The sequence below is a fragment of the Symphalangus syndactylus genome, chromosome 4, assembly GCF_028878055.3.
Source record: "Symphalangus syndactylus isolate Jambi chromosome 4, NHGRI_mSymSyn1-v2.1_pri, whole genome shotgun sequence".
In the NCBI taxonomy this organism is placed as follows: Eukaryota; Metazoa; Chordata; class Mammalia; order Primates; family Hylobatidae; genus Symphalangus; species Symphalangus syndactylus.
Genome location: NC_072426.2, coordinates 81,906,463 through 81,933,564, shown reverse-complemented (window position 1 = coordinate 81,933,564; position 27,102 = coordinate 81,906,463). Strand labels below are relative to the sequence as shown.

General features: G+C 51.2%; 1 protein-coding gene and 1 long non-coding RNA gene across 9 annotated transcripts in view; one reads left to right on the top strand and one right to left on the bottom strand.

Moving 5' to 3' along the window:
• LOC134736375 (uncharacterized) overlaps positions 1-27,102 on the top strand; it is a 54,696-nt gene that overhangs the window by 11,276 nt on the left and 16,318 nt on the right. The window contains exon 2 of the long non-coding RNA XR_010120351.1: positions 13,864-14,008. This is a non-coding gene — a long non-coding RNA (uncharacterized lncRNA). The remainder of the gene's footprint in view (positions 1-13,863; positions 14,009-27,102) is intronic.
• Positions 140-25,582, bottom strand: TMEM72 (transmembrane protein 72). Of its 8 annotated transcripts, XM_063637394.1 has the most exons (7): positions 15,851-16,755; positions 14,524-14,586; positions 13,982-14,029; positions 9,167-9,233; positions 5,071-5,142; positions 3,365-3,504; positions 140-2,499 (listed from the first exon to the last, which is right to left on the bottom strand). In XM_063637394.1, exons 1-7 carry the CDS (start codon positions 15,942-15,944, stop codon positions 2,021-2,023), a joined length of 963 nt encoding a protein of 320 aa, XP_063493464.1. In that variant the 5' UTR covers positions 15,945-16,755; the 3' UTR covers positions 140-2,020. The 8 variants fall into 8 exon arrangements, with proteins under 8 accessions (XP_063493464.1, XP_055131241.1, XP_055131242.1 ...); XM_055275266.2 differs by lacking the exon at positions 13,982-14,029; XM_055275267.2 differs by lacking the exon at positions 13,982-14,029 and having other exon boundaries at positions 14,524-14,581.

Genomic DNA, 27,102 nt, shown 5'->3' with positions numbered 1-27,102 from the left:
GATGACAATCTCCAGGAAGCCTAGGTGCCTCAGAATTCCATCGCATCATGATGGAACTCCCAGCGCACACTCTAAGACACCTCCAAAAGGGTGCTCCCAACACACATCTCTAAAACACACCCAAAACAACACTCCACACTTGGGTTTACTGAAGTGTTTATTACATGGGATCTGACAGCTCTGACATCACACTTCCTGGTTTGCTTCTTGCGACCTGGTCATCCAGCTCTGCTGACTGGGGCTCTGAGGACAGAGCTACTCTGATGCACAAGAATGTCAGAGGCTGGCCATGTCTGTGCCATGGGGGTGTCTGTGGCCATTGCATTCCCCTTCCACAGATGACAGGGGAAAGACGCCTGGCTCCTCTGCACTTAGGCTCTTTCTGTGCACAGGGGGCCTGCCTGAGACACCCGGCCCATCAGCCATGGGGCACCATCCTTGCCTACCACCTACCTATACCCATATCCCATATTGTTCACTCTTCCCTGACTGTAGACAGTCAGGTCCTGAGGTCCTGCCTTGATGGCAGCTGAAGAAGCAGCTCTGCGGCTCTCACCATCGAGGGCTTGCAGGAATGTCTTGATTAGCCATTTGTCATTTGATTGGTGAGACCTGGGCTACTGCAGGAAGAGCTCTGCTTATCTGCTTATCAGCAACACCTGCTGCATTTAGGCCCCAAACTGATACTAGCTTCTGGTTGGCCATTATTTTCATACCTTTGTAAAATATCCTGCAGGGAACACTGATACGTGTGCAAGCACAAACACAAGTTTCTCATTAGACTGTAGAGTGTGCGCTCTAAGGCTCGTTCTACAGAGCTTGGCGTTAGCCCCCACAGGGACTGAGAAGCCACAGGACTCTTCCTCCTGACTGCTCCATCCCTGCAGTTGCCATGAAGAATGGTGTGTCTGCTCTTCCTGGCAACAGCCTCATGGACCCGACAGCAATTTTTAGAAGTAAAGCCTATATTGCAGAGCCTTTACAGATTTACAAAGGAATATCGGATTCAGATGTCTTTGTTCCTTCTGGGTTAACTGTCACTTCCGTGGCCGCATGGCAGAGAACTTGCCTGCGTGCCCACTTCCTCATATCCTCCCATTTTCCCTCCTCTTCTTCCCCCCTCACTTCCTTTCATTTTGAAGAAATTTATATTTATCACCTATTCTGCTACGAGGTGCCTAAACATGGCACTGCCACTTCTCTGTGCTGTGCCACCCCTGGGCAGCCTCTGTGGTTCTGCACACAGCAGACATTACCTTCTGGGCCCTGGCATTCACTGCTTTCAGTTTGCATCATCAACTTGGAATCTTGGAAAGGCCGTGTAGTAAGAAGGCTGGAAGTCCCCAGCCATGTTTCTGGAATGAGCTTTGCTCATCTGGCCTGGCTTTCCCACAGTGAGCACAGAGTGGCATTGTTTCCCTGAGCAGCTCAGCCCCAGCCCTAGAGCATGCAGAGAATGCGGCCCACGGCCCGGCTGCTCCCACCAGAGGCCTGCAGCCTCCCCTCCCGACCCTGAGCAGTCTCGGTTTGTCAAGACCCATGGCCACCTTCTCCTGCCTTAGAGATGCTTAAGTTGCTGACACTTCCCTGGGCCTTCAGAGATAGGTGGACCATAGGTTCCTCACTGAGTGCTGGGCCCTGGGTCAGGAGTATGAAAAGCCCAGAGGCTTTTGCTGGGCAGACATCCTCTGTCCCTTCTGGGCTGAGTCAATGGCACCTGCAGCCTTATGCACAGTGGCAGTGATGGTCTCGTTGGGGAAGCAAAAAGGGTTCCCCACCTGTGGCCAGGAGGAAGGAGCTTGTGCCGGCTTGAGGTGGCGTGAGCCTTGTTTGTGCCTCCCTCGAGGCCTCTGCAGAAATGCTGGCCAGTCACACCTCCTGATGGCCTCAGGGGCCCAGCCAGTGGGGGGGTGTCTGGTTACCCCTCGAAAAGCTGACCCGAGAAGACCCTGAAACTCCAGGGAGGGCCACTGAGCTAGGTAGACCCCTCACTGAGCGTCCTCCAGGCTGGAGCAAGTGCTCAGAACAGGCCAGTGGCTGTAAGAGATGATAGGAAGAGAGGGACCTGGGGAGGGGGAATGATGGGTGTCGTGTCAGAGGTGGTCTCCTCTGGCTCACTGTCCCCATCATCCAGACCTTCGGCGAGGGAGGGGACAATGCGGACCACGTTGTCTTCAAAGTGCACCTGCTTCTTCTTGGCCAGGGAGTCGGCTGGCTCCAGGCTCAGCTCCATCAGGGTGTTGGGGGGCTGGAGGGCACTGGGCTTCTTGGTCCCCTTCAGGATACTCTTCATGTGGATGAAAAGGGAGCTGGGCCCCTCCTTGAGGGCCCCATGGAAGGTGTAGGTTTGCTCTGTGTCCCCAGAGCCAGTGGTGCTCACAGCGCTGCTGGAGGGGTCTGTGTACTGCTCTGGGGAGGCCAGCACCTCGGGGGCAGCTTTCCTCTTCTTCCGCTTGCTCAGAAGGAAGTAGGCCAGGCCAGTGATGATGAGCATGGAGCCTGGAAAAGAGCCAGAGGTCAGGGCTATAGATGAGTCGCGGAAAAAATCCAGAGTCCTTGCAAGCATGTCGTGCAGCAGGGCCCCCGCAACCCGGCACTGTGTGGCCATTCACAGGCCCCTGTGGCCCTGGCCCTCTTGCCTGGCTTGTCCTCACACCCCACATCAGATTTGGGGGTCCACTTGGAGGCTGGGACGGGGATGCTAAATGGCAGGAAGGATGGAGGCTCTGCTTTTCAACGTGGTCTCCCTGGAGGGCTGTCTTCCCTATATTGTAGATGGGTTCATGAGGAGGGGGCACAGTTTTCACAGATAGGGAGCAGAGAGGAGACGGACACTAGCAGAAAAAGTCATGGATGAAACTGAAGAGGTGGGAGCAAGAAATCCTGGGTTCTGTGATCAGAAACCAGCTGGCCAGTGGTGTGCACCTAGTGAAGTGGAAGTAGGAGATGAAGCTGTGAAGATTTTCTGGGGTCCCACCCTGAAGTGCCTTTCAGCCCAGGCTGAATGAGTAGGCACTGGGGAGATTCAGAAGGGTTTGGGCAGGGAAGTGGCCATGTCACACCCTTTGGAGGCTCAGACCACACATGGTCAGTGGGAGGAAAGGTGAGGTCCCCTTTGCGGTTCCACTTCTGGACGGCTCTGTGAAGGAAGGATGCACTTCTTGGGACATTCCTGCCATTTGGTCAGCATGGAGGATGTCTGGTATTCCCGTGATTCCTCATGTCCACCCTCTAGGTCAGAGAGGGCAGTGGGGTAGGTAAGGTCCCTGGAGCCACCACTGGAGCTAGACGTGGAGGGGCTCAGCTCCTCCTGCTCAGAGTCCACCTGTGCAGGGGCTGCATATCTCTACCCCTGTGCTCTTACCTGGGATGGTCACGTGCCAGACCAGGACCGGGTGGAGGAAGCAGGCCACCGACAGCAGCAGGTAGGCCAGGAACTTCTGGAAGCAGCCCAGCCAGTGGGCTTTCTCCCTTACTCTGCCTGCCAGGGACCCTGGTTGACACCTGGTGAGAGGGAGTCCAGGTTACCATAATGTGTCCCAGGAAAACCCCAGCAAGATCGGATGCCATGGAGTCTGGGCCGGGCCCTGCTGTGGGCATGCTCTGCAGTGGGCCTTGGCTGAACAGGAAGCTCTAGCAGTCCTTGGTGTGGGTTCTACAATGAGTGGATTTTCCTGAGTCCCTCTAGAGGGTCCACAAGTTTTTGGAAGGCTGCCCAGACCTGTTTTTCTGGCTGAGGGGGAAGCAAGTTAAATGTTCTCAGGATGCTGCATGAGTTAGTGAGGAAGACAGCTGGAGGCTCAGGGCTCACTGCGAAGTCTGCACTAATGCAGAGAAAGTGTGCAGTTCGGGAGCCACCTGCCTGGGACAGTTGTGCTTGTAGTGCACTGCACAAGAGGCCTGGCCAGGTGAGTGAGCAGGCTGGCACCCAGCTGTGCCCTGTTCACCCAGCCTTGCCTAGGCACAGTACAGTGTTGGCCCAGAAGGGCTTCTTTTCTAACTGTATACACAGGGACCACACATAGCCCTGGCAGAAGCCTGATGCTGAGCAGCTTCCTTCAGGGGCGCTGCCTCCATGTTTCACAGGGGGCAAGTGCCTGCCTTTAGACCCAGCACCTTCATCCTCTGAATTGGCCTAGAGCTGGGGCTCTACACAGCCGCATCCTGCCCCTCTAGCTTTGAGGGAGTGCTCAGGCTGTCCAGGTGGCCCAAAGCACTGCTCTTATGCTCAGCCAGCTGGACTGCCATGGCTCACTGGTGCCCCCTGGTGCCCATTCCTGTGTGTGTATGGTGGCAGGGTGCGGTGGACTCCACCCAGGGTCCATTCCTCCCCAGCCTTCTCCCCAGCTGAAGTTCCAAGCACGCCTTGGCAGTGGAGTTCAGCAGAAAGTGGAAAGCTTTCTGCCTTAGGGCTGGTGAGCCTGAGAGGCAGCCAGTGGCCTCGCAAGGTGCTGGGACAGCTGGATCTGAAGACTGGCTCTCTCACTGACCACCCAGGGACCAGTGTCTAGGTTCTGAGAGCCACAGTCCTTGGTCTCATCCATAACAGCTTCCACATATTGAGCATAGGCTGGGAAGCAGCAAGGGCCTCACGAGATCCTGCAGGGTCTGCACTCTTGCCCCACGAAAGGGTGTAGAGACGTACCGCCCCTGACTTGACCCCTGGCCCTAGGAAGAGACAGAGCCAGTTCCCAATCCCAGGTCTACTCACTCTCAGCTGGGCCTTCCGCAGGGTCCTCACCCCATGGCAAATGGCTCAGACACTGGGGCCCAGTGACTGGCTGCTCCTGGTGAGGGGGAGCTGGACTTTTCTGGGGATTCTGGGCAAGGACAGGCCCTGAATGAATGTGCCGGTTGGTTCTCTTGGTTGGGACCAGGGCAAAGAAGGCAATGGAGCCCCGTAGGCCTGTGCCCACCTCCAGGCCAGGCTGGCTGTACCTCGTTGGGAGGCTCCTGTCCACGGTGGCTTCAGGAGCAGGACATCCCCTGGTTGTGGGCACTTGGGTGGAGACATCTGTGGTGTCTGGGGCTGGGGTGGACAATGGAGGGGTCTCTCTGGAGACTACTTACTGGAAGCAGATGGCCAGCAGCTGAGCCACAAAGTAGGCCCCTTCGCATATGGAGACAGCGGCTCCTGTAAACCTGTAGATGGAGACAGGTGAGGGAGGCTGGCGCCTCTGTCTTCCTTTGCTTTCCTGAGGGCTGTCTTCTCACACGTGGCCTCCTGACATCACATCTACAGCCAGTGGACTGACCTGGATTCCCCCAGACAACATTCACCACGGGCTGTCTCCAGGCCACGGCCTGTTCCAGACTGGGCCGTGCTGGGGAGAGGTGGGGTCTGGGGTTCAGAGATGGGTGGGGAGGGCACCGTGGTCAGCAGGTGACATGGCCTTCATCTGGCACCCTGTGTGACACTGGCAGGCACGTCCTTCTACCTGCTGGTCACCAGAATGGACACCCACTGCCTGTGTTCCAGCCTTAAACCTGGACCTGTTCTTGACCCTTTCCTTCTTCCTTTTCCTATTGTCCAGTCACCAGGAGCTGTTGATTACATTCCTTCAATACCTTCCAAATCTCTCCTGTTCTCTGACCTCATGGGCATTGCCTGGGTTCAGGCCCTGCCCCCCTGGACCCCTGCACCAGCTCCACTTCCTCACTTACCCCAGCCCTATCTCCTGCTCCCCCACTGTGTCACTCTGGGCTGCCTGACACCTGAATCTGATCATGTTCCTCCTGATACAGGATGCCTCAAAGGCTCCTCGTGTTCCCAGTGTGGTCCAGGGACCCTGCAATCAGCATCTCCTGAAGAATGTAGAATTCATGGCTCCCAGGCCACCCCTAGACTCACATCAGAATCCTTGGAAATGGAATATGTACTTACGGAGGGTCTCACTGCCCATCCTCCATGTTCCCTTGACAACACAAGAAGCTATCAGGTGCCACAGGGCTTTTGCACAAGTGAGCTCTTCCTGGAAGGCCTTCCCCTTCCCTCTCCAGTCTGTCTGGTGACCTCCTCTTACTTCTCCATGTGGTACCATATGACCAGAGTCACCAGTCTGTGAACTCCCAGAGGGCGTTCCCTGTCTAATTCTTCTATACAGCCCAAGCTCACAGTGGGTTGGGCTTATTGGGTTCCATTAATGAGCATTGCAATAAATGAAGGAATGAAAGTGGATAGTGTTGCGCAGAAGGTGGCTTGGGGTCAGGGTTTCCTCGGAGCCATGGGTGTTTCTAGATTGTGTGATCACAGATGAGAGGTGTGACCTTTCTGTGTCTCAGTTTCCTCAGCTGTAAACTGGGGTTATTATAGTGCATCAACAGTAAAACTGTTCTAAGAATTAAACGATATTGTAAAGCACTTAGGTCCATGCTTGGCACACAGTGATTATTTCAATTCTAGTTATCATTTCTCTCTGCCTGTGATTAGTTAGATCATTTAGTGATCTCCACTCCTCTCACTCTCTATGCCTCCCAGTGTCAGCCTAACTCTTACCCCTCGGTTTTAAAATGATAATAACTAACATTTACGTAACGATTGCTATGGGCCAGGCATAGTTCTAAAGGCCTTACAAATATCAACTCATTTAGTCCTTGCAACAATTTTATAATAAACACTATATTATATTATAATAAACGCTATAATTACTGTCAGTTTACAGATGAGGAAACTAAGGCACAGAAAGGTTTGCCCCATCACCAATGGCCCCTTATCAGTAGCACGGGGAACATCAGAACCCAGCACTTGGGCTCCAGAGCTTGTGTGCCTAACAGGCACATCAAGACATGTGCTTTGCAAAATAATTGCCACTGCCTTTTTCTATGCCCTGGGACAGAGGAGTATATCAAGGCTTGGGGAATAAAGCGACTCATTCAGACTTCCTGTCTGGTGCTATTGAGTGGTAGGGAGGGACAGACAGGGCAGGTACTGAGTGCTGATCCTGCGGGTGTTAGAGAGCAGGGCACAGCGAGGGGCAGGGGACGCCAGGCTGGACTGGACCTCCCAGAGACCACATGGGCATAGGGTCCCCTCAAAACAGAGACAAAACAGGGTTCTGGGCAGAAGGCAGCCTGCATTCACCTGCCGTGGCCTGACCTGAGAGTTAGGGACCCACTGGAGAGGAGGAAGGCCAGCCTGCTTCTGGATCCCAGGGCAATGGTGCACAGTGGCTAGGGACATGGTCAGTTAGACATGGAGGGTGTTCAGAACCAGGAGAAGTCACTGCCAGCCAGCAGGGGCTTCAGGCTCAGGGCACAATTGCCAGGGTGGAATGCCAGGAAGGAGTGTCAGGCATTGGGCAGGTGGAAATGGGTGGAAGGTGCTTGGGCACCCAACAGAATGAGTGAAGCTTGGAGGCGAGGCCATGCTGGTGAGTTTGAAAAAGAGTCAGAAGCCCCTGGCTGTACATAAGTGGCAAGAAGTGAGGCAGAGGCCAGAATATGGCACAGGGTGTGGACCAGAGGTGGTGGAAGCCCTTGAAGGTTGTCAGAGAGATCTGTGTGTCTAGATGGCAGTGTGGAAATGGGCTCGGAGGTTGGACTGCATCTGGGAGATGGCAGGTGTGAGCCCCCAAACACAGCAAAGGGCCTGCCCTGAGGTGGGAGAGTGGAGGCTGCTAAGAGCACAGGTCAGCTGCCACCTGAAGGTGGAGGTGGATCCTGAGGAGGGAGGGGAGTGGAGGTCACAGCCTGGTGGACCCTGTAGGCAGAACAGGACATTTGTGGGGCAGCCTGGCAAATTGTTATCTATTGCTTCTCAGTTCAGTAAGCTCTTCAGGATTTGGGGGGCTAGAACACAGAGCCTTCCTATATCATTAGGAAGAAACTGCTAGAAGCCCCTCAGGATGGGGCTGCAGAGATGCTGGGGCAGAGACCCAGGTTCTTCTAATCCCCTGGGACACCACTGCACAGGGATCACCTTCCTGCCAGGACACATTTACAGAGGTAGCTGGTAGTGGAGAAGAAAAGACATTGTCTGGGGAACAAAATGGTCTTGGGTTTGAATCTGGATCCTGCTGTTCATGAGCTTGGTGACGTGAGCTAACCTGCTTACTCTTTCTGAATTTTCTCATCTGTAAAACTAGGCCAATATGCCCTTCTCCTACAGTGCTGTGAAAGTTAGATAACAATGCAATTAAGACATTTAACTGTGTTTGGCATGTAGAGAAGCTCAAATATATATTTGTTTGACCTGATTCCCCATTCTCTAAACAAGAGCTCAATTAATATTTGCTGAATAAATAAATGATTGATGAGATGCATGGATGGGTGGGTGTATGGATGAGTAGGTGGATGGATGGATGGATGGATAGGTGGGTGGATGGATGGATGGATGGATAGATGTATGGATGGGTAAATGAATAGATAGATAGATGGGTAGATAGATAGATGGGTAGATAGATAGACAGGTGGGTGTGTGGATGGATGGGTGAGTGAATGGATGAATAGATGGATGGGTGAATAAATGGATAGGTGGGTGGATGGATGGATGGTTGAGTGTATGGGTAGTTGGATGGATGGATGGATGTGTAGGTGCATAGATGGATGGATAAGCAGGTGGATGGATAGATGAGTGGCTTGCTGGATGAATTGGAAGATAGAGGGATAAATGGGTGGGTGGATGGGTGAATGGGTGTGTGTATGTATATATGCATATATGGGTAGATGGATGGATGGGTGGGTGGATGGATAAATAGATGGGTGGGCAAATAGATGGATAGGTGAGTGGATAGGTAGATGGATGGATAGATGGATGGATGGGCAGGTGGATGAAGAGGTGGGTGGGTAGATGGATAGGTAGCTGGATGGATGGGTAGATGGATGGATAGATGGATAAGTGGATGGGTAGATGGGTGAATAGATTGGTGGGTGAGTGGATGGATGGGTGGGTTGATGAATGGATGGGCAGATGGATGGATAGATGGGTGACTGGCTGGATGAACTGGTGGATGGATGGATGGGTGGGTAGAAAGGGTAATTCATTGATTTATGGGATGGTCTGCACAAACCAGGAGCTATTCTAGAGCCCCCCTCAACTCCCTTCACCCCTGAGATAGGATGGAATTCGCATGGGAAGGGGACTGCTCTGAGTTATTCTGAGTATAAAGATGTAGGGTGAATTGAGCAGAACTTCCAGGTCAAAAGTGGCACGTGCACACTTACTCACAGCAGATAGAAAGCCAGGCTTTTGAACTGGCCCTGGAGGAAGGTCTCAGTGCCCACGCCGATCAACACTAAGGGGCAAGAGGAGAAGGAAGAGTGGGCCTGGTGCTCTATACCACAGCACTGCCCTGTTGAGGGTACCTTGGCTGTGGAGTGTGTTTTCTTTCGGGGGACTGACAGCCAAGGTAGGTTCTTCCCTTCATGACACAGGCAGCTGTGACCAGCAAGGTGCAAGAGAGCAGGAAGCCTCCTGGATTGCTCCCTGGAACTCCAGGCAGAGGCCCAGAGGTCTTCTGATTAAGCTTCCCCAGAGCAGCCACCCTTAGTGCCCCCAGCGACTGCCCACACTAATGTGCTACCAGCCCCTTGGTTCACAGCTGTTCTGTCACGTGCTGGGGCCCACCCCAGTGTGTGCTGTGTGTCTAGCTTCAGTGTTTGGCTGTGGACGGGTCCTGCCCCAGCCCTGTTCTCTTGCTTGGGTCACCAGTTGCTGTTGTGTGGCCTTGGTCTTGCTTGCTGAGGGGTGGCTGCGGGTCACACTCGTTGCTCATTGCTTTGGACCCAGTGCTGATTAAACCCCTGGGCTTTTGCTCTGACAAGGAAATGTTACTCAACTTCAGCTCTCCTCCTCCCCTTTCTTGGCAGTTGGTGCTGACCTTTCATTTGTCATAGGTGAATTTCATCTCGGACCTGCCTTTCCAGACTTGCTGTCTCTGGGTGCTCTCCTCACAGGGATTTGCTTGCTCCCATGGCTTCCCACAACCAGCACAGCACTGACCCTTGGAGTCCCCGATAGAAACATTCCAGGGGCAGTGCATCGGCCTGCTGACCAGAAGTCTTTCTGTTCCTAACTGATTACACTGCTGACTCTATTTCTCTCTGGGCTCTGATGATGCCCCTGCTGTGTGCTGAAGGGTGGCTTCATCCTCTCTTCCTCCCAGTCAAAGATGGTGGGCTGGGCTGTCGTCCCTGGCTGCCTGGGGGTGGCGCAGCTTCCCTGCTGCTCGTGGCGCAGCTTCCTGGCTTCTGGTGCTTCCTCTCTTCCCTGGTAGAGACATTGTGTGGGCTTTCATCGCTTGGTGTCTCAAGCTGATGGGGGCCCTTCGTCCAATGCTGAAACGCCTCTTCTAGAGAGCAGGGAAGAAAGAGCCTTGCACTGAAGCTACCAGCACTCCACCCCTCGATTCCAGGGGTGGGGGGTGGGATGGGCAATCATGGAGATACGGGGCAGGGGAAAGGGGACAGAGCACTTGGATCTAGGCAGGCAAGAAGAGGCGGTTGTGTTTTCTGAGTGATGGATGGAGGGCTCTGGGGCTCCGCTGTGCTTCATGGGCGACTGCCCATGTTAACGTGCCACCAGTCCCTTGGTTCACCAGAGGCAGACACCGAGTCTCCCACCCTCTCCAGGTTCCAGCTGCCCTGCTGGCTCACCTGGGGCGAGGACAGATGATGCTAGTGGGCCACATCCCCCTGCAGTGTCAGCGTAACTGAAGAGTCCAAACTTACAGAGCACTTCAGAGCTTCCACATCATGTTGCACACATCCCGGCCCTTCCAGCAGGCCCGTGGCACAGAAGTCCCACTCTCTCCATTTTACAGAGGAGGACAGTGAGGCTCAGTGGCCTGTGTAGTTCACTCAAGGATACATGCTGGACACTGAGGGCCTAGAGACCAGGTGGAGGCAGCCAGCTCTAGGTGGTGTGCGGTTTCCTGCTACCCACTGCCTGCCAGCATGCGTGCATGCATGTGTGGACACGTGTGTGTGTGGGTAGGCTTGTGAGTGCATGTGTGAGTGTATGTGTGTGTACATGTGTGAGTGTGTGAGTATATGTGCATATGTGAGTATATATGTGAGTGTGTGAGTGTATGTGTGTGTATGTGGGTGTGTATGTAAGTGCATGTGTGAATGTATGTGTGAATGTGAGTGTATGTGAGTATATGTGTGCATGTGAGTGTGTGTGTGAATGTGCCTGTGTGAATATGTGAGTGTGAGTATATATGTGTGTGTGTGTGTAAGTGTGTGTGTGTGTGAATGTGCCTGTGTGAATATGTGAGTGTATGTGAGTATATGTGTGTCGTGCAGGCAAACGGCCGTTTATTTGGTTTTTGCCATGTCCTATTCTCAGCACCCAGCATTCATTTGCTTTTTTAATCATTGCAGCAGTCCTATGAGAAGGTACTCTTGTTATCCCCAGTTTACATAGAGGAAACTGAGGCACACAGAATGTAAGTCAAACCAACCAACCAACCACGGATGGAGGCCCAGGTCAGATCCTGAGTTTCAGTCTCTCATTTCCCAGTTCATAGCACAGTCAGCCAATCTCTCTGAGTCTCAGTTTCCTCATTGTATTTCCTGCACACAGTGGTCATGAGGACCGTAGGGAGCTAACTGATACCAAACGTGTCACGGGTGCTCAGTGAATCACTGGCTGGGGAAGAAGTACTTCCTGCCCTGGGCCTGGGAAGGGGTGTTTGACTCCAGGCTGATGCCTGTGTTGAGCACTCTGTAGGGCAGGCATGGGCTCCACTCACGTGGCATGTCATATTGGCCAATTTGCAGGGCCTTGGGGCAGACGACCAGCAGATGGCAGGAAAGGGTCTTGGGAACTCAGCTTCTTTCCTGACCTGCACCCATTTGGCATGTGGAGAGCTATTTTGATGGCTTTTGTTTTGTACTCTTTAGACAAACAGAGGGTCAGCGGTCAGAGGGGCATTTGAGGAACACTGTAGAGACAGTGCTGGTTTGCAAAAAAAAAAAAAAACCAAAAAATGGCAACAGAGAAATGAGAGCCAGATGGAAATCCCAGTTCTCTGTGTTATTACAGTACTTAACTCATCCAAGCTGTGTTTTCTCATCTGTGGAAGGGGCAGAATAAGTTACAACTCACAGAGTCATTGTTTGGACTGGAGAAAATTGCTTGGATTGGAGTCTGAAATGCACGGCTTAGTGCCTGATAGATGTCAGGTGATCAATGCAAAGAGGCGACTCCTTCCCCCCAACTTGGCCCTGACAGCTTTGCCAGTGTCCAGTCAGCCACTTTGTACTAAGGGGCATGGGGTCACTCCCACAAGCTCCCTCTCAACCATAGCCAGCGGGATTCTGCCTGCCGAGACTGAGGGATGCCAGTTGGCAGGAGGAGGAGAGTGTGGGGAGCCAGGAGTATGGCTCCTCAATTTACCCAAGGCGGAAGAGGATCAGTGGGGCGCTCATGGGAAGCTGTAAAGCTCTTTGATATCCAGGCCAATGGGTCACCACTTTCTGCTCAATCCTCCCACTTTTGGGGTTCGTGTTCCTGGATGCAGAGTATGCCAGGTTGAAACAACACGGACTCACACAGAGTCCCTCCTCTGTCCCCCGCTCTGTTTGCCTCTGGTCTCGATGTTCAGGCAGCTCTGCTGGGAGCGGCAGGCCCACCCTCCTTGGGGGGTGGCTCCTGGCCACTTCTCCGAGGCCCACCTGGTCTTCTGTGGTTACCGGTTGGGCCAGGCACTAGGCTCATGGCTGGGGTATGCTTAGTCCAGCAGGAGAGATGTGATGTGGACTGAGAGAAGTGCATTCAGCGACAGCAGTGACCCAGGCTGGACGAGGGACTCACCCAAGAGTTCTGGGGCCAGACAGGAGGGGCCACTCGTGGGACTATCAGGGAAGATGAATAAAGATGAAGGTAGAGTAGACTAGGAAAGCAGCAGGAATAGATCTGTGCAGATGGAGGGGCCAGGCACTGCAGGGTGTGGGGGCCCCTAACAGCAGAAGCAGGGGCACAGTGGGGGGCAATGGGCAGTGCATGTGGATCAAGGTGACTGTGGGGTTCTTAAATATTGGGCTCTGCAGCGTGAGCAGAAGGGACTCGTGTTTAGATTGGTATTTCAGAAAGCTCCCTGACCCCGTGAAGATGGTGAGAGACTTCGGTGATATTTGGTGGTGGCTGAGGGACAGAGACCAGCTCCAGGTGCTCCTGGCCACTCCCTCTCCCAGCACAGGGTATCTGCTAGTTTCTTTGTTGACTTGGGCTTGAAGCACAGTTCTGGCTGTGGCTCATGGTGGTGTGGTGCAGGTGGCTTTGCTGTCCAGTGGCACAGCAAGGTGCTTGGCATAGAGACCCAGGAGAGTAGAGGGTCTGTTCTGTCTGGGAACCCAGAGAAGGAGGCTTCCCAGGCATAAAGCAGAAGGCATGCCCTGCCATTGCATGTTGATGTTTGGATTTTATCTGGGCAGTAGGGGGGCAGAGGTGTGGGCTGGCCGGGAGGTGTCTGGGATTGGAAGCTTCCTGGGCATGTCAGCCCTGTTGCCTCTCACCCAGGTGCCACCACACACCATGTAGACAGTAGGCCCTCTCCGTACGTCTTGTTTCATCTGCACATCTCCCAAGTGGGAACTGCCAACTCTAAGGTCTCCCAGTTTTCTCAGCGATGTGCTGGCTGCCATCTCTCAGGAAAGTTGGCTAAGAATGGTTTTGCTGTGAAGACACACCTGCTAATCCCTGAGGAGTGAGACTGACATATTGTGAGGAAGCCCAAGCCAGCCTCACAGAGAGACTTCTAAAAAGAGAGAGGGAGAAATGAGAGTGAGAGAGAGAAAGAGAGAAAGGATGAGAAAGAGAGAGAGAGAAAGAAAAAGAGAGAGAGAGAGAGGCACAACAACCCCAGCTGGTTCAGCGTTGCACAGGACAAATGATAGAAGAAGTTATCTTTGACATTCCAGCTCCAGCAGATGTGACACAGACTGGAAGTGATGGACCCAGACAACAATCAGAACCAAAGCACTAGATGAGCCACCTCAGCCACATGAGCCATGCCAGCCACCCTACCTGTGACCCCACCTGTGGCCCAGTCATCATGGAGCAGAGGTGAGCCGCCTCCACCGCGTTCTGCCAGAATTTCTGAATCACAATGTTTTGAGTATAATCAAATGATTGCAGTCTTACATCACTACGTTTTATAGTGGGCTGTTATGCAGCCATGTAAGGGTAACTGGAAAAGCAGCTTATTCAGTCATCTAGCCACCTGAGGCTTTTGGCGTTAGAAGTCTCTGTGTCTGGCCTGACTCCTTAGAGTAAACATTATGTTCTGACTCCTCAGGAGTAAGCATTTCTGGGTCCTGCAGCACCTGCCCTATAGCCTTGGAGATTCAGGCTCCTAGGAATAGGAATGGTGTCTGGGGACTTCCACTGGGTCATGGAATCCTATTGGTGGTTTCATAACTTAAGACTTCGTAGAGGATCTGTGGAGGAGAACCCTGTATCATCCAAAGCAGGTCCCTCCCACAGTTGCATTTTGCAAACATTCTCAGTAGAAAAAGTGAAGAAAGCAAGAAGTGAGATTCCTTGCTGCAGGAATTTCGTGAACCGTATCCAACACTCACCCCAGAGAGCCACGTTGGGCCTGGCTGTGGAAGCTCCTAGCCTGGTGTGCTGACTGGACTGTACTGGGAACAAAATATTTTTGGAAGGTATCACAGTTCCACATGACATAGATATAGGACCCCAAAGTGTTTTCACCCAGGGCCTGGAGTTTCCCAAAAGTTTTTTTTCCGGGGGACTGATCTCCAGAATTGGCAGGAGGTGAACATGAAGTGTGGCCTGAAATTTAGTGGGGGCTTGAATGAAGAATGGGATTGGCACAGGTAAGAAGGAGCTCCTCTCCAGTCTGCTGAGCATCTGTTCCCGGAGACGGCACAGGTGGGCCCCCACCCTCTCAAAGGCCTCACTTCAACCTGTGGATGAGGACGGCCCACTCCTTGTTTTGTGGACCTTAGGTTTCTGCCAGGTTTCAGATTTAGGCAGGGATCTCTGTTAAACACAAAGAAGTTATGGCACCCGGAGAACTAGGAGCAGGGTGGGCCCAGAAAGACACCAGGGCTCAAAATTAAGGAGGCACACCTCCTAAAATTACAGAGGTGCTCGTTCATTAAGGAGGCATTCTCCCTAAAACTAAGAAGATATTTGCCATCAAATTAAGGAGGTGTTCTAAAATGAAGGAGGTGCTCCTCTTAAAATTAAGGGGGTACTTATTGTAAAATTAAATTGGCCTCATTGTAATTTAATGTGGCCCTCAGTCAAAGCCCAAGGTGGCACTCCCTCCCTCAGGGGCAGTGTAGGCCCTTCCCTGGCCCTGAGAGTGGTAGCTCTGGCCCTGGCATCTAGAGATTTGGAAGGCCCAGGGTCTGCGGGCTTCTAGCTCCTCTTGGAATTTAGCCTGCTCTCTGGCCTTCCATCCTTCTCACAGGGCAGTGGGGCTGGTGTCTTGGAAGCTCTGCCTTCACAGGGTGCTAGTCCAGTGTGGAAGTGGTTGGCCTGAATCAGCAACTCACTGGAACAGATACCCCCAGGGCATTACCCTGAGCTGGGACCAGGGACTGTAGAGCTGATCTTTGGATTTAGCTGATCAATGATCAGGAGCCAATCGATGGAGACAAACAATGGGACAAAGGCCCTGCTACCTGCAGAATCAGAGCCTTATGACACCAAATTCTCTACCAGAAATAATTGCCCTGAAACGTGCTTCAGTCTGGCTGTGCTGTCTTTCCCGCCCAGGTGGAGGGGCACGGGAACACTGAACAGCACTGCTTGACACCGCCATTAGTGGCCTTTGACTCCTTCCATCCCTCCCTATTATCCCACCTCAGGCTCCCTAGCTACTCTCACCCCAGCCCAACAGGGGTACCTTATGCCCACTCCAGCACAGCTCACCCCACGCCTCTGTCTCACTCCCTGCATGATCCCAGGAAGTGCCTTGCATTGCACCTTGATGTAGCCATTCATGGACAAGCCTGGCCTCTCTCATCTTGTTAGCTCCTTCCCTCCAGTCTCTGTCCCTCCTGTCTGGGCCAGATCCAACCTTGGTACAAGACCTTTCTTCTCTCAGGGTCCAGGGCTTGCTTCTGTGTTGCTTTCCTGAGCTGTTTGTTGTAGTTCAGGCTTAGCAGAGATCAGAGATCCTGGGCCAAGGGCCTGTGGTACAGCCCTGGGCAGGGCAGCCACTGTGTGAGTATCCTTCTCATCCTGGAGCTCTGGTCTCAGCATGGGTGGACGAAAGCTAGGAGGGGGCTGCACCGGAGCAGAAAGAATACGAGGCCTGCATCAGAAAAGCCGAGTCCTGCATCCTCAGGAAAGTGATTAACTCTTTGGTCTGCATCTTCTTCTGGAAAATTGGGAAAATAAAAACATGCAAAAAGGTGCCCAACACTGCTCAGTCTAAGTAAATGAGAGTGTTGCACAAATGCAGATGATGGCTAGGAAAGCTATTATAAGAGGCAGGCAGTTCCCATCAGTATTCTCCAGTGGAAGGAGAGGGTTTATTCTCATCCTTTGCTCCCATTAACACACTTGTGGGTTTTTTTGTGGCCAAAAAGCTGTTCCCTGTGCACCGATGTTGTTTGTTGTTCACTAATTTACTTTGAGGTCCCTTCTCAAAGCCCAGTTGGGATGTAAGTGACCCAAACTCCCATCTATCTCTACATCTCTTGTGTTAGCCCTCCATAACCCTGCTAGGGACCCCACGGGGCTCAGGCCAGCATGTTCCTGAGGCTGGGGCCACCTGTGGGGCTGCCTACTGAGGGGATATTCCCCTGGCCTCAGGCTGCTGCTGCTTTTGCCATAGGGCTGACCTCATGATCCACAGTTGCTTACCCGTTCTGACTCCATGGGTTGAATTGTGACATATGTCTTGCATTCATTGTGATGCCCTTGGTGGCAACATGGGATGCTTCACAGTCATCAGGCCACACTAACCTTGGCACTGGATGCCCTGGGCATTGGATGAGAATTTTGTACTCACTGGGGCAGCCTCAGAACCCACCATGTATGTTTATTGCTTCTTTTCATTCTCATCTCCTGCTGGACTCAGGGTCTCCAAGGACACCTCAGGGAAAGATGCTCCAGGCTGATGACAATGGGCGTGGATGGTCCAGGAGAGGTGGTCACCGCCAGGGTAGAGGTGAAAAGCTAGATTTGTACCATTTCCAAGACTACAGAGTTGCTGGAAACAGTTGCTGTGAATTCACTGGGACAGTAAGGTAGTAGCCACAGGCTTCTTAGCTCAGGAGTTGTGGCAAACAGTAAGCATGGTGGGGAGGTTTACCTTTGTGTGGAGATCAGTTCAGCTGACATACATGAGCCAGGGTTCAGAGACAGTGTGGGAAAAGGGAAGGATTTCATGGCAGATATTTCTGGACATTCAGTTGGAAGAGACTTCAGATTGAGCTCCCATTGAAACTGTATAGCAATTTGGGAGAGAACTGATGTCTTAACGATATTGAGCCTTCTGACCCATCAACAAGATACATCTCCATTCATTTAGATTTTCTTTGTTATCTCTCAGCAATGTTTTCTAGTTTCTAGTGTAGTTTGTTTTACATCTTTTGTCAGATTTATCCCTAAATATTTCAGATTTTCAATGCTATTATAAATTGTATTTTTAAAGATTTCATTTTCTAATTGTTTGTTGCTAATGTATGGAAATACAGTTGATTATTATATATTAAGCTTGTCTTCTGCAATGTTGCTATTTCCTCAAGTAGGTTTTTGGGTAGATTCTATTAGATTTTCTATAGATGATAACATCATCTGTGAATAAAATTTTTCTTTTTCCTGGACAATCTGTATGCATTTTGTTTCTGCTTCTTGCACTGGCTAGAACCTCCAGTACAATGCTGACTGGACGTGGTAGAGTGGACACCCTTGCCTTGTTCCTAATCTTAGGAGGAAGCACCTGGTCTTTTACGTTTAAGTAGATGTATGTTTTCTGTAATGACCTCTTAAGGTTGAGGGAGTTTCCTTCTGTTACTAGTTTGCTGATGATAGTTTTATTTTAATCATAAAAGAATGTTGGATTTTGTTTAAAACTTTGTGTCTATTTAGATGATAATATGGTTTTTCTTTTTTAGTTTTTAAATATGATGTCTTAGTCCATTTCAGCTGCTATAACCAAATCCCATATACTGGGTAACTTATAGACAACAGAAATTTATTTCCTACAGTTCTGGAGGCTGGGAGGTACAAGATCAAGGTGCTGGCAGATTTGGTATCTGAGGGACCCCTTGCTTATAGAAAACTGTCTTCTCACTGTTACCACACATTGTATGATAGAAGGGCCTAGGGAGCTCTCTCAGGTCTCTTTTATAAGGGCACTATTTCCATTCAGAGAAGGCCCTACCTCCTAATACAATCATCTTGGGTGTTAGGATTTCCACATATGAATTTGGCTGGGGCGACACAAACATTTAGTCTATAACACATGGTAAGTTACATTAATTGATTTTTCAAATATGAAAACAACCCTGCATTTCTGAGATGAACTCCACTTGATTATGATATATCATTCTTTCAATATATTTGTATTTGTTAAAACTTTGCTTAGAATTTCTGCATCTATATTGAAAAGAATATTAGTCTATAGTTTTCTTGTAATATCTTTGGTTTTGGTACCCACATAAATACTAATTTTATAGAATGAGTTGAGAAGTATTCCCTCCTTTCAAATTTCTGGAAAAGTTTGTGTGGAATAGAAATTTCTTCCTTAAGTGTTGGTAGAATTCACCTGTGAGGCCATCTGTGCCGATACCCCACTCTTTGGTGATGAGGAAGGACTCTGCAGACCCACATGGTTCATTGGCACTATTGAGGATAGTGTCTCCCGTGTAGAATAGCATCTCCCTTGTAAGGACTCTGATATGGTTTGGCTGTGTTCTCATCCAGATCTCATTTTGAATTCCCACCTGTTGTGGGAGGGACCGGCAGGAGGTAATTGAATCATGGGGGCAAGTTTTTCACGTGTTGTTCTCATGATAGCGAATAAGCCTCAAGAGATCTGACGGTTTTAAAAAGAGGAATTCCCCCACACAAGCTGTCTCTCCTTGCCTGCTGCCATACATGTAAGACGTGACTTGCTCCTCCTGGCCTTCTACCACGATTGTGAGGCTTCCTCAGCCACATGGAACTTTAAGTCCAATTAAACCTCTTTCTTTTGTAAATTGCCCAGTCTTGGGCATGTCTTTATCAGCAGTGTGAAAACAAACTTATACAGGCCCACAGGAGAAATTTCTTCCAGGTCTCAATGTCAGGGAGAACCAAGGTATTCACTTCCTATTCCTTCTCAGTGTTCAGGGAGAATGCATCTGCTCACTCATCCACATGGCAGGTTTCCAGAAAGCATTGTCCATGCCCCCGTTGTTCTCTGTCCATTCCACACACACCAGGCTTCTTCATCTGACCATTACCTGACCTCCTGGGGGGCTTCCTGAGCCCCTTCTTCACAGTGTCAGCCACTTATGTCAGACAGCATTTCTTTTTGTTCACAGCCCTCTTCAGAAGGCTGAATAGAACCCAGGACAATCTTGAAAGAGCTGTCATCCCATGAGAAATAAAACAAGGCTGCCGTCTTTCCTCTGGTTGGTTTACTATATGTGGCGTAGAAATAGCCAAGTTCCTGTGGGCTGATCTTCACAACCCAAGCTCAGAATGTGATGGGAAATGTTTCCCAGTATAATGCTCTTTACAGTGTAGCCCCTTCCTCCGTCCAGCCTCATAAGTCACATACTGCTTTGCTTCTTTCCTCAGATCTTCCTTCTTCTTCCTTCCAACAAAAGGAGCCGACAACTCATGGTACACAGTTCCATGCCCTGCATGTTCCTCTAAAATTAGCCCATGCTGAGTGAGAATCTATGTGCCAGGTAGCTTGCTACTTTAGCCATTGTTTCATTGAGCCCTCACAACTCCAGAGGGTAGATACAGTGGTTGTCCCAGGACACAGATCCACCTCCCAAACACTATGCTGCAGTGCTTGGTGCTCGAATGTGCACTTACTAGTTTGCTTCTCTGTCCAGCCCATGTGCTCCCACAGGGCAAGTTCTTGCCATTCTAATCCATGTGTCTACACTGCATGACTGGGGACTCAGCAACAGTTTGCCAAGTAAATGAAACCTAATTGAAGTTTCAGATTTCTTGTTATAAATCTAGAAGCAAGGCACAGGCACAAAGTTGTGAAAAAAGAAATGTTTGAACCAAATCCTATTGCCTGTCGGTGGTAGGTGGGGGGAAGAGAGGGAGGCAGATTTCATTTACTTGTGGAGCCAATTGTAACAGAAAAGGAAAACAGTCAACATTCACTTGGAAGGTCTGAAAATGCAATGTGGGCTCACTTGGGTGATAAATCTCTTGCGAGGCATTGGAGTACGTGACGCTTTCTTAAACAGCAGGAGGTGGTCATGGGGATATACATGTAAGAGGGGTGAAATCAGCATGGAGAGCCCAATATGGCTGCTTCAGAAGCATTTGTTTTCCTGAAGGCTTTGAACAGGGCTAAGGTCGAACTATGCATTTGCTGTATCCTTTAAAATATAATGAGAACAGCTGGGTTTTAAATACTTCTTTTCTCCTAATCTACATTAATAAGCCAATGCTCTAACTGTGTGGGAAGCATGGGAGCAGTTGAAAATGTGGCCGTGTCCATTATATAGAGAAACAGGTTAATGGGCCAAAACCTGGAACAAAATAAAACCCCTCAGTGATCCCAGGTTGATCCCAAGCACTCAATTTGTGAGAAACAGCCTGACAAGCAGAGTTCACTCAGAATGGCTCTGCCTCCATCCCCTCATGCCCTGCTGGCTCTGCCATGCCCTTTGCTTTGGAGCTGCCATAACACAGCCCTGTGTTTGGACAGAGTGGAGTTCCGACACCAGATCTCTGTCTCCTGGCCATGTGACCTCTGCCAGGTTACCTCAGTGTTCTGAGCTTCAGTTTCCTCATTTGTAAAATGGGACTGAGCCCAGCACTCCAGCCTCTCAGGCATTTGTGGGGCTGGAGCGAGACAATGACCGTAATGCATGCAGTCAGTCCTGCACCTCTGGACCCATCAAGGCAAGCCCTACCGTGATAGTTCCCTCTGGAAATGTGTGCAGATTTGTCTGTCCCCAGATGGGTTCCAGGAGCAGGTTTGGCTAGAGAAGGTCATGGTGGTGCTGGTTAAAGCATGTGTGGCAATCTTGAGACAGAGAATGGATAGCTGCAATGAATATCGGTGTCTTGAGATTTAGAAAGTGTTTGGTGACCCTTCACTATGTGCTTCAGTGTACCTGTGTCCTCACCATGACCCCACCTGCCTGATCAGAACTGACCAAGGTCAGGAGCATGAGGGTAGAGGATGGGGAAGTTATGATCAAGCCTCTCTTGCTCTCCTCTGTGTGTTTTGCATCCTGCATCTTGGGGTCATCAAAATACTATGAGACATGCTTTTTAATCCTGATTCAGGTGGAGGAAATAGCGATTAGGAGTGGGGTCTCAGGAGCAGACCATCATCAGGTGGAACTTTGTCTTCTTGCTTCCTAGTGTGAGACCCTGAGCAAGATGCTTCACTCCATCAGGCCTTGGTTTCCCTTCCTGTACAGTGGGTATGAGGTTGAACATGATGATGCTTCCAATGACAGGAGGATGAAATGTGATACTGCATTTAAAATACGTAGTGCAAAGCTTGGGCTTTGAGTATTATTTGAGTAAATACTCAAATGATCATGTTCATTCTCAGCAACCCCTGCTCTGGGCAGAGGCTGGAAGAGTGAAATTCAGCCCTGGAGATGGGGCAGTGGGGCCTCAAGCTGGAGCCTCTTTGCTCTGAGGGAAATTGGGAGGCCTTGCTCAAGTGCCCAGAGACATTTTCTGAGCAAGCCTCTTTTGGGGAAGCCCATGCACATCTCTGTGTGAGGACACAGCCTGAGGGGAGAGCTTTCTCTACAAGGCGAGGCCCAGGGACATGTCTCCTATTCCCTCCATACCCAGCCTGGACGGCCTGAGAGGTGCCTCCTCTGCCCCACAAAGAGGGCTCTTCCCATGCTCTTCCTGGCCACCTCAGCAGGAGCTGGGGAGTGGCGAGAGAGTTATTCAAGATTCCCCTGAGGTTAAAGGGTAAGAGGATGACTGAAGTTCAAAGGGAAGCCAACCCTGCCTTCCTAGCCTCCAACTGGGACCAATGCTGTGGGACAGGTCCTTTCTCATCTCACAGAAGAGGAATGCCCTGGACCACTGTGCTCCAGGCTCAGTTAAACCCATTTCCCAGGACCCCTTTCCTGCCATTTGTTCTGTGCTGAGAACCTGTCACAGGGCTGAGCCTCCTCTGGGGCCTGAGTCTCACACTCAGGACATCTACCTTGTCTCCAGTGGACACAGGGAGAACCTGCTTTGAGGGATTGACAGGCGGGAGCCCTGGCATCCGCACAGGGGGATGTGGAGTGCTCACAGCCTGTGTGCCATTTCCCAACTGTGTCTGCTTCCATGGGCAGCAATGGATGCCGCGTCTCAGCAACTGAGGCACTTAGACATCACACGGGCGCATGCATGCACATGGACCCATGGGCGCCTGCCCCCCACACCCACATCCCGAGCCAGGGAGGTGATGCAAATGAACCCGGTGTAAACAATGCGGGAGTGGTCTGTGATGTCCTGGAAACCACAAGACTGCTCCAGAAGGAGGGAATTTTCTAATTTTAGAAACACTTCCACCCAGGTGCAACTACCCAAGGCCTGTTTATCCCAATTTGGTGGCGGCAATGATCCGTCTGTGCTCTACGACCCCTCATGATGTGGGGCTGGACACTGAGGTGGGGCAAGAACGGTCTGCGGGACTTCGAGGAATCCTAAGGAGTCTTCATCCAAAGGCTGTGGCTTCATCTACAGTCATAGGGCCTTGACATGCTGGCAGAGGCACCCACCAGATGCCCTCAGTGATTTTGACAGCCCTGATCCTGTCTGCAGGGGGTCCAGGGAAGAGGCTGCTAATGAGAGGCTGTAGCCTCTTAGCAGCTGCCTGGTCCCCGCAGGTGACACTCTGAGTGCCCTTGGGTCACATGTCTTCCTAGCTTTTAAGAAATCCACACTCCCTACCTCCCTAGGGTTTCTGCAAAGTGAGGCCCTCTATTTCCGGTCTTATTTCCTCTCTAGCAGCAGTGCCCTTGTAAATGAAGCCTGGATTTCTCAACAGAGGATTTCAACAAAAAAGAGGCTTAGGAGAATAAGGAATTTGCAAATCTTATGTACTGGAAATAGGCCAGGAGTTCAGTGATGCTGGAAGAAACTCGAGATTTGCCCAAGAACACCAAACCCTTCTCTCTAGCCTCCCACTTGCTCCCAGCACTCTAGAAAGCCCAAGCAAGATCATTTGAAAGCCTGGCCATTAGAAGGGAGCTCATGGCTATTTTTAGTCTGAATCTCCTATCAAAACCAAGAGGGAGGCCCATTCTCAGCATTAACAGCAGTCCCTGTGTGGAGATAAAGGCTGTGGTTAAGACGAGCCCCATGTGCGCGCGCATGGGAGTGTCAGGGGCTGCAGACTCTTCCGGTGACTGAGATAAATCAGACTGTTAAACTGTCTCTAGCTAATCCATTAGAAGCATAGTTACACACATCTTAGAACAGCCTCTTGACAGGAGGTGGGCCTCAGCTCTGGGTGGAGTGTGGCTGGGGAAACTGGGATTCTTGGCATTTTACAGATTTGGAAACCAAAGCCTGGGGGAGCAGGGTGGACTCAGATCAACAGACATGGAAACCTATTTGGGGTGGCCTTCCTCTCCCCAGGATGGCTTGTTTGCTTGTTGGGGATCTTGGCCATCATTCCCTTATGTGTAGATGGCAACATGCTTCTGAAAGTGGCTGGATCTGGCTCCTCCATCAGTGCCTCCACTCAGAGCCTCAGCAGAGCAATTCTGAACCTCCTCCTGCTGCCTATTCTGGAAGACAGGGAAGGTTTTGGCCAGAGCCCTGGCCTTTGTGAAAGTTGAAGGACCAGGGCTCCAGGCTGGCTGTCCCTCTGACATGCAGCATGACCTTGGGCAAGGTCACCACCCGCATTTGAGCTCAGGTGCCCCATCCTGTAGCAGGAGGGGTGGGGTTAAACCATCCAGCAGCCCTTCATGATCTAACTCACGGCCTAGCTGCTGGAAGAGCCCATTGGCCAGCTCATGGTTGAACCCAGCCCAGTGCTCCTGAAAGGACCCAGCTTCCCATTGAGGTCTGGAGTGTGTCATGGGGGCTTCTGCTGAGAGGTTTTCATCCTCAGTTCTACTTAGCCATGCTCAGTTCCTGCATCCTTAATCTGTCCAAACACCTGGCCAGCAGGTCCAGCATCTCCATCATACAGATCAGAAAGTGCAGCCTCAGAGGGGTCAGGGGCTTCCCAAGGTCATATATCATGCAAGTGACTGGGCTGGGGCAGGAACCAGCACTATGTGATTTTGACCTAGGAGAACTTTCCCATTTGGCAAGACCTGTGGGTAAGCTTTTGCCCAGTGGTGGGGAAGGGCTTTGATAGAGGGTGTGTCTCTTCTTTGTCCCCAAGGGACAATGTGGCTCAGAGTTAAGGGCTCAGAATTCTGCCTGTTCACTTTCCCAAAACAGATCCTGGCCCTGTAGGAGGAATGGGGCTGAGGGTCAGGCCTGCCCTGGGGAAGTGAGCAGGCAGGGCTCAGGATGGTGGCTGTGGGCTCTGCTCTAACAGTCTGCCCTCCTGGCCAGTTGAGCAGCCCTGTGATTCTGCTGGGTGAGGGAGGGAGCCCAGCATCTCTGGGAAGCATCTCTGCTACTAAGACCACAGTGCATTCCTGCAGTCAGACCTCAGAGAGGGGTCTGGGTTCCTACAGGGTGTTCTGTTAACAGGGTCCAGCATGGGCCTGAGGGAAGCCTGTGATCTCCATGTCCAGCCGAGCTCAGCCTGTCCCCCCAGGGCAGAGCTGCTCATGACTGGGAATTCTCTCTCCATGCGGTAGGGATGGTTTGAGTAAAGCAGGATGAGCTCAGTTGACCTTTTGTAGCTACACAGTGAGGCCCAGCCCTTTCTACCTTCACCTTCTGTCTCCACCTCCATCTCATGACAACTCTGAGTAGGTGGGGTGAACCCCTGGAATCATTTTGCAGATGAGGATCTGGAGGCTTCCCAAGGTCACAGGGAGGGTGAGTTGCCAAGCAAAGATCCAGCACCCAGCCCTCTGGTCCCTGGCCCTAGGATCACCCCACTGCACCTGCTGCTGCTCTACAGAGCAGTGTTTCTGGGGGTCTTGGGAAAAAAATGGAAGCACAGAAGTGGCCAGATGTGCCTGCTGTCTCTCGGCCACCTCCCACCCCTCAGGCAGCCCTATCTGCGGTGCCAGTGTACAAGGATCAGCAGCCAGGAGGCGGGGTCTTACCTGCAGCAGTGGTGATGCCCAGGAGCCGGCAGGTGTATTCCAGCCCAGTCCAGAACACCTGGAGCTTCATGGTGCCAGGGGTGAGGACAAAGTCCTGGCAGGGCGGGCAGCAAAGTCTCTGGCCCTGAGATGCTCCCGAACACTCTTGTGTAGGTAGGAGGCTGTGGCTGCTGGCTTGGGGCCCCTGCACACTGGGGCCCTGCCTTCCCAAACCAGTCCTGGCCACTGCAGCCTGGCCGAGGTGTGAATAGGGCTCACCTTCCCTGCTCTCAGCCCGTGCCCTTGCCAGGCACTCAGCTTAATCATTACCTTGGAAGAATGCTCCCGCTGCTCACACAACCCTAGCCTGGGCTGGAGCTGCTCAGCCCAGCCGCCTGAGATCGGCGATTAGGGCTGGGCTGGAGGCAGTCTGGAGCTGGCAATTAACTGTTTCTGGCTGGGAGGAGGGAGCCGAGGAGTGGGCCAGGCCCTTCCTTACCAGGCCATGCCTAGAAAGTCACACCTGGATTTCACACTTGCTGGGGGCCTGGAGTGTCAGGCTCTGGAGGGGACAGTGCTCTTGCAGGTCTGTGCTTGTGTGCATATGGGAGAGAGGAGTGTGTCTTTAAATCACCAGTAGAAACAACTTGTGAAATCCAAGCTTTATTCTTCGAGTATAGGTGGATTAGAAAGCTTTTCAAGTCTGTCCCGGATTTGTACTCTGACTAGACATACTTAGCTCAGGCCCCGCCATGCAGAGGCCTTCCTTCCTCATTAACATGCATCCCAACCTGGGACGTGGGAAATCATTTTGATTCTTTGCTTTGCGAGGGGAGTTGCTATGTCAATAATTAACCAGGTGACCTTGGGGAAACGCAAAGGCATCTGTGAGTCTTGGTAACTTTTGCAGAAAATAAATGTGAGGTTTTGGCTGAATTGGTGATTTTGAAGTACTTGGAGTGTCCCTGTAGCTGTTTCGGGGAGCCCAGCCTTTACACATGGACAGTGGTGGGCTTTTGCTCATTCTTAATTTACTAACGGATGTGCTGGATTGAATGGTATTAAGATTTATCTCTCAGGTGTTTTTCTGAAATCTTTTACCCCTTTGCTCATATAAGATAGAAAACAAAACAACCAAATAAGGAAAAAAACTCCAAGAAACCCAATACACATGCTCCTCAACTTACGATGGGGTTATGTCCCAAAAAACTCATCGGACATTGAAAATATTTTAAGTTAAAAATGCACTTAATCCACCCAACCTACTGAACATCAGAGCTTAGCCTGGCCTATTTAAATGTGCTCAGAACACTTAGTTTATGGTTGGGCAAAATCATCTAACACAAGGTTTATGTTATAAAGTGTAGAATATCTCATGTAAGAATATATTGTAGGGCATGTCGCTAGCCCAGGAAAACATCAAAATCCAAAATTTAAAGTACAATTTCTACTGAATGTACATCGTTTTCATACCATCCTAAGTTGAACCACGGAAAGCCAAGGTCTGCCAATAATAACGGAAAACTCCAGCACAATTAGTTTGGCCCTTCCCTCCCCTCTCCTCCCTCCCCTTCCCTTTCCCCTTCCCCTTCCTTTCTTTCCTCTTTTCTTTTTTTTTTTTGAGACAAGGTCTTGTCTGTCGCCCAGGATGGAGTGCAGTGGCGCAATCACTGTGGCCTCAACCTCCCAGGCTCAGGTGATCCTTCCACCTCAGCCTCCCGAGTAGCTGGGACCACAGGCGTGCACCATGCCTGGCTTGCATTTTTCTTGGTTGAGGATGATACACCTTCAACATAT